The sequence below is a fragment of the Atta cephalotes genome, assembly GCF_000143395.1.
Source record: "Atta cephalotes unplaced genomic scaffold scaffold00015, whole genome shotgun sequence".
Lineage (NCBI taxonomy): Eukaryota > Metazoa > Arthropoda > Insecta > Hymenoptera > Formicidae > Atta > Atta cephalotes.
In genome coordinates this window covers 2,152,401-2,159,889 of record NW_012130079.1, presented here as the reverse complement: position 1 = coordinate 2,159,889, position 7,489 = coordinate 2,152,401, and the positions used below count along the sequence as shown (strand labels likewise).

At 31.5% G+C, this 7,489-nt stretch overlaps 1 protein-coding gene across 1 annotated transcript; it reads left to right on the top strand.

The window, feature by feature from the left end:
* Nucleotides 1-1,280: 1,280 nt before the first annotated feature.
* On the top strand, nt 1,281-7,098 carry LOC105617996 (oxysterol-binding protein-related protein 9). The gene is made up of 13 exons (XM_012199532.1): nt 1,281-1,388; nt 1,525-1,740; nt 2,049-2,273; nt 2,369-2,444; nt 2,789-2,878; nt 2,963-3,086; nt 3,245-3,354; nt 4,823-4,852; nt 4,941-5,103; nt 5,321-5,592; nt 5,685-6,079; nt 6,706-6,933; nt 7,006-7,098. The coding sequence occupies exons 1-13, from the start codon at nt 1,281-1,283 to the stop codon at nt 7,096-7,098; spliced, it is 2,130 nt and encodes a 709-aa protein (XP_012054922.1).
* The last annotated feature ends 391 nt before the right edge of the window (nt 7,099-7,489 follow it).

Here is a 7,489-nt window from a genome sequence, read left to right as displayed (position 1 = left end):
GTAAACCGAACCGAAACGTTAAGTACGAACTAGTACGTACGTGGTAAGGTAAGGTAGGTAACGAACGACGTACGTACGACTACCTACCCTACCTACTNTCGTCTCTCCTCCTCCTCCTCTCTCTCTCTCTCTCTCTCTCTCTCTCTCTGTTCTCTACACAACAGTTGTGTTAATTACGTGGCAGCTGCTAGAACTCTAGCAGAGAGCTTAGAATATTCTATTATACTGTATTATACTTCCACCTTGCACCTGCAATCCTTTATGTTCCTACGAGTCGATAAAATCGGTAAACCTTGCGCGATAATGCTATCAGGAAATAAAACATCCATTTGACATTTGATATTCATGCGTACGTGATGTAAGTCATGTAAAAGCGATGCACGTGCACGTGTTTAGTCTATTAGAGAATAGATATATTTCATATTTATTCTACTAGATATATCTTTTAGATCAGATGAGCCTATTGTGTTAGTCAAGAAATTCTGTATCTTGTTAAGTATGGTATTCTTTCTATAGCATATAATTTCTGTTCGAACATCATGACTTCTTCAAACTCCGATTAATTTAATCAATGATTAATTATAACTGCAATATCTGTTGTATTTTAATGTAGATAGAATTATTATAGTTTCATTTGTATTTGTTTTTAACATATGAAAAAAATGATTCGAAAGTTATAATCTATAATGTACGCATATATTACAATGGACAATAGGGAATTATTTTGCTGCAGATTCTTGTTCTTTTTTATCAATGTAAGTTAACTTTAATCTTGATTTAATCTTCTGTTGGTAAATTGACGCAATCGATCTTTTTATTATGATTTCTGATAGAAATTTCAATATGAATGTATAATTCAAAATGTAAAAAATAAGTAAAATATAATCCAACTTCTATGATAGTAAAAATTTGATTGATTAAAGTTATTAATTTTCATAAGTAAGAATTTTTCCAGATTTTTATATTGTTTGATATAACAAGTTGATCACCAATAATTAATCGGATCGAAATCGTATACATATATGGGATATCTGTTTAAAAAATGTTGCTTTAGAACGAAAGATTCTCTCATGAAAACGCGTCGCAGTGCGTTGGTTGACGTATGAACCGAACTTTAATCTGTAAATGCGGGATGCAATGATTTATACTCAAGATTAGGATGACGCGATAATATTCCGTTATTCACAGAGTTTATATGTGATTCCGTCGAAAATATGCTGTGAGATACGTGAAAATCGATAGCAGTTCATACCGGCCGATCGACGAAGCAATAAATAAGAATGTCGACGATGGAGGGTTCGCTCAGCAAGTGGACGAACGTTGTTAACGGATGGCAATATCGATGGTTTGTTTTGGATGACAATGCAGGTCTTCTGTCATATTACACGGTAAAGATACTTATGACTCGTTCAACGCATTCCCGATTTCCCTCACAATATGTGTTGCACGTTTAATAACCTTGTTCTTCTCAAATGATCTTTAGGTTATCTGTCTGATCTGTTTTCTTTTGTTTCTCCTTTTCAGAGCAAGGAGAAGATGATGCGTGGAGCACGTCGTGGTTGCGTACGATTGAGAGGCGCTATTATTGGCATCGATGACGAAGATGATAGTACGTTTACTATAACAACGAACTCCTGTAAGGATGATCCGAAAACATTTCATTTTCAAACGCGCAATGGCGAGGAACGAGAACGCTGGGTTCGTGCCTTGGAAGACACAATACTCCGTCACTCACATACAGTATGTATACAAATGCAGACTCATGTAATAAGATTTATTTTTATCGCTTCACTAAACTGCAGAAATTTCCTTCTTATATCCTATTTCCTCTTTCGTCAAATTTCAGATATATATCTGTTTCACTTTAAGTACCAAAAGTGTATATTAATTCAATATATATCTGTTTTTATAAAAAAAAAACCTATACACATGAAAAATAAAAATAATTGTTACATCTTTTCTAATACAATGACAAAAGAATAATAAAATGATATAAAGTAAGATAATTTTGTAGGACTATACAAGCTTATACAAATTAATTGTTTCAGAGATGGGACCCTAAGAAATCACCACCTAAGCATGATTTCGATCGCAAGGTAGCTGAAGCTGATGTTTATCTTCAACTTTTGATTGAACAAATCAAGTTGATTGAAGGTAAAAGGAATACAGTTGAAGATGAAGAAAAGCAAAAGAAATATTCTGATATTCTGTCGCAAGCTAACGCCATGCTTAATTCTGTTAAACATACCATTGTCCAATTGCAAATTGCAAAGGTACTTGTATCACATTATATATCTGTTTTTTTATTATATAATTTTTATTATGTATATATAATTGTAATTTTGCATGTTTTAAATAATATTTTCAGAATACAGCGATACCTGTTAATGGAGTATATAGAGGACCAACAAATTCTATACATGTCTCACCTTCACTTCCTCATGGTAAGATTTATATGTATGTAATATAATGTTTCTTAATTACAAGATCATTGTTTAAGATTATGTTTTTATAATTGATACAAAAACCTATTTATCTCTTAAAAATTGTCCAGATAGCCCCCTAAGAAATATAATGAAAAAAACAAATGAGATAAAAATAGAAGAACAAATAAGATAGAATGACATTTTCAATGTCAATTATTCTATCAATGATAAATAAAATTCAAGATTTGCTTGCTACAAAAATATCAAGGCTTATTCGTGACTTTCTAATTGAGAAAAATCACATTTCTTTTTTTAAATAAATGCATTGAGAATAACTATATTTCTAAGAATCTGAATTTTAGTTGCAGCTAGGGCACCAGAAGCGACAGTGCAAACTGGTATTGAATTAGGCTCCGAATGTGTGGAACCGAGAGTACCTACATTATCAAATGGTTAATTGCAACATTTATTCTACGTTTTAATATTAAACATATTTCAATCTTATTAATGGCTGCAGTGTCACTTTGCATCTTTAGTTGTTGATAGGGATCTACCAGTACCACAATTCTCGTACTCTTCTTCCGATGAGGATGACGATTATTTTGATGCCGCGGATGAAATACCAACTGCTACTCCGGCAGTCCAGAATCATATTACGCTGTAAGTATAAGTTAATTTTTATCTAAAAATAAAATTCATCTTTTTTTATGCGTGCAGTTTTTCTTGTAGTACATTAAGTGGTATATTTTTTATTAGAGAACTTATATCTGTAAAATTTGATAAAAAATTCGATAATATATAAATATTTCTTTTTTTAGATATTCAGATAATGAGCGATTACATTCGTCTGTAGAAAGTGTCACGGGAGATAAACGTAAAGAACCACCTCTGCCGCCTATCAAAGGGGACGGATCAGTAGATTATGATGGTGAGTCAATATCTGCATTTCAATATACATTATGTTATCTGCTATTTTTCCATTTGCTTCTCTCTTATTTAAAAAATATTTCGAACAATTTTATTTATTAAAGTAATAGATTTAGAAATTAATATTGTTCTATAAAAATTATATACTTGCAGATTTAGCTACCTGAAACTAGACAGGTAGGTATTTCATGTTCTATGTCAGCTTGAATGTTCTGGCAAGTGGCAGATTCGTGTTTCAGTCTTGTAGTTCTATAGTTTTGCATCCTTAAACTATCTTCGCTAATATGTTTTTTTTTTTGAGGAAAAAAATTATACCTAGATGTAATCGGATTTTTTGAAAACTTAATGATTTTAAATGACATTTTCAATGCAGATTAATTTTTTAAATCTCTGTTTAACTAACTTTTTATCGTTTTCTAATTCTTAAAACTAGAAAAGGATAAAAAATAAGCTAAATTGAAATATTAAAATTAATCTATGTTGATGGAAATGAGCGTTAGACATGAAATACCAGCCATGTATCTAGTTAAAGGTTTAAAGTTCCATGTTCTGAAGTTCCAAGTTCCGAGTATCTACATAAAGAAACTTTTTATAAAATAATTTACAAAAGATATATATATATAAAGTCTACAATTTTTTTTTCTCGTGTCGTTGGCAGAAAATAAAAGGTAAGTATGTTTATTCGAGGAACAAAAAATTACTTCCTTTTCTTTGAAACATATGTGTGACTTTTAATCATTGTCAAATTTATGAAATATATTTGAATACATAAAAGACTTAAGTGGCAAGACAAAGTAGACATGATTATAGGATTCGTAAAGAATATCTTGCGCATTTGTATTTGCAAAATAAATTACGAATAAAATTTATTAGTCGTCTGGATGTACTGACTGTGATATATATTCTATTGTTGATAATGCAGGTTGTATTTAGTATACGCATCTGTTTTATCTGCCGTGACTATTATTGATTTTCTGTGATCATGGACTGAACTATTTGACATATAAGTTGACGTTTCGCAAGCAAACACTCGCAAAGTTCTCATGTCTCTTTTGAAATGATGATGAATAAATAGAAGAAGACAAAATGTTTCATTGACATGATGATGTGTAAGAAGGAAGAATTGTGGTTGAACTTTATGTTCTGTTGTTTACTTTTAAATCAAAGTGCCCAACAGAGTACTTTACGTTAATAGAATACAATTCGGGAATAAGGAGCTTAGGAATGGATACTAGTTGGTTTATTTTAGCCAGACAATATGTTGGACATAACTTCAAGTCGTAAGTTTCATGTGCAATAAGTATAGATGCGGTAGAAAATTCAGGTTAAGACCTTGCACTTTTTGAATATTTTTTCTGTATGCTGTATGTTATTGTTGTGAAGACTCACGCTAAAATTGGCAGTATCTAGATTTTGCATTTCTTAATGTATTTTTCATATTTTAAATTATGAATTTATATCTGTTGCAGCTCTCTACGAAGAAGAAAGCGAAACAGAAAGTATGTAATATGTCACATATAAGCATACAGTGTTGTAAAAAGTAATGCTTATTGATATTGTTTTTCTTTTTACTTTTATCATCTATAGTGGATTCTATGGAGAGTCACGGCTCCGTCATGGCTCATCTTCTGTCCCAGGTGAAGATTGGTATGGACTTGACGAGAGTTGCTTTACCAACATTTATCTTAGAACGCAGGTCACTCCTTGAAATGTATGCAGATTACTTTGCTCATCCCGATCAATTTGTGAGGTAGTTTTAAATTATCTAATTTAATAAGACTTTAATACACATATATAATAGATCTATTTTTTTAATTCACCTTTTGCATAATTCATCTTTTTCATTTTTCTTTTTACATTGGAGAGAAAAAGAGAAAAGATGAATTAGGCAAGAAGTTTAGTTAGAACAGACCTAACATTGTTGCATCTCTTTTGTAATAAGTTTTTGAAAATAATTCCTAAATTAGCATTGCAGATATGCCTACACCTCGGGAGAGGATGGTCCAAGTAATACGTTGGTACTTGTGCAGTTTTCATGCAGGACGTAAATCTGGCGTAGCTAAGAAGCCATACAATCCTGTATTAGGTGAAATTTTTCGGTGTCATTGGAACATACCTAATGTTAATTCTTTTGATAACGCTGCAGAGTCTAGTAGTAAATTATCAGATGGTCCTGTACCATGGTGCAGAGAGAATCAACTTGCTTTTGTGGCTGAACAAGTTTCTCACCATCCACCAGGTATAGGAATCTTTTTTTTTATTCAAGCATTTTATTGAACTGTCTGTGTCATACGAAATAGCTCATCTAATTATTATATTGCTTGATTGCAGTTAGTGCATTTTATGCCGAGCATGTCGGAAAAAAGATCTGTTTCGGAGCTCATGTTTGGACGAAGAGCAAATTCCTGGGTTTAAGTATAGGGGTGCACAACGTAGGAAAGGGTTGGGTAAATGTGTTACAACACGGGGAGGAGTACGTTTTAACTTTCCCTAACGGTTACGGCAGATCTATTCTCACTGTACCGTGGATAGAACTAGGAGGAACTGTAACAATAAATTGTGTACAAACTGGTTATCATGCAACTGTAGAATTTATAACGAAACCTTTTTATGGCGGTAAACGGAATCGAATTACGTGTCAAGCTTTCCAAGCGGGAGATAAAAAGCCGTTTCTTGTTATAAATGGAGAATGGAGTGGAGCGATGGAAGTGAAGACGTTGGATGGTGTAAGTTAAAACGTTAGAATTTTAATGTTAATATTCATTGTTAAATGCTACAGTAAAACAGTGACTATTTGCATGTCCTATATAGTAAGCTACTGTGAATAACAAATATTAGTATACATTAACAAATATTATATAATCATTCATGGATGCAAATTTAATTATTGTTAAAACAATAAAGTATATTTGCAAATTTACATATGATAAGGCTGGGTATGTATTTAAAATATATGCCTTTTATTTAAAGAACAATATTTGTAAAACAATTTGTAAAACAAGTATTTTGTATTTTGTATTTCAAATACTAAGACAGTCAATTTTATTATTTGAATTACAAAATACACAAAAAATTTTTCAATCTTTCAATTTTAAATGCAAAATACTTTTATGTGTTCCGTTCAGATACAAAGTACAAAAATTTATATTGGAAGTATTGTGTTTTAAAAGTATTCATAAAAGTATTTCAATACGTGCCAATTCTGAATATTATATTCTGAACATATGAATATTATTAAACATCGCTTTGAAAATAGTATTTTTTCTCTTATTTGATTTATTCTTAATTTTTGTTTTTTTGTTTAATTTTAATTTATATTTTTAATATTTTGTAATATCTTTTTTTTTAACAGAAAAGTGAAATGTTCGCTGACGTGAGAGAACTTAGTACAGAAAGAAAATTAGTTAAAACAGTATGTGAGCAAGATGAATCTGAATCGCGAAGAGTATGGCGTGATGTGACAGTTGGCCTACGTATCAACGATATGGATAAAGCTACAGCGGCAAAATGCACAATTGAGCAGAAACAACGAGAAGAAGCGCGGCTTCGGAAGGAGAATAATATAGCGTGGCAAACGAAAGTAAGTGGACAATTTTTATTTGATTCTTTTCATCTATTGTATAATTGCCAACTATTTTTTTTTGTTGAACAGCTTTTTAAGGAAACCAAAGATGGTGGCTGGGTGTACATAAGACCTCTTATAGACAGAATACATAGTTCTAACGATCAATCGAATGTTACCTAACTGTATACGTGCGTATTACGTGACAATTTTAGATGCAGCACAATACTAGAGGAAAAATCGTGGCCTACTGCCTGTAAGAATTATAACATCAGGCTTAATTCAGAAGACATACACTTTCACATTCAAGCGATTTTGGCAAATATTTTTATGCGTATTATTATTGCCACTCTTAGTTTAATATAGGAAAGAGATAACGCAATATTATCTACTATTTTACTTTTCGTATCATATTTTAAGTTTCATTTAATAAAAACATCAATAATAGAATTTTTATGATATAATTATATCTTCTTTTTTTATCCTTGGAGTAATCTTACACAGGTATCGTAAGTTTCAAGTTTATAACCACCTTTCAAATATGTGAAACCGAGACTGCCAAGGCACACAGGGG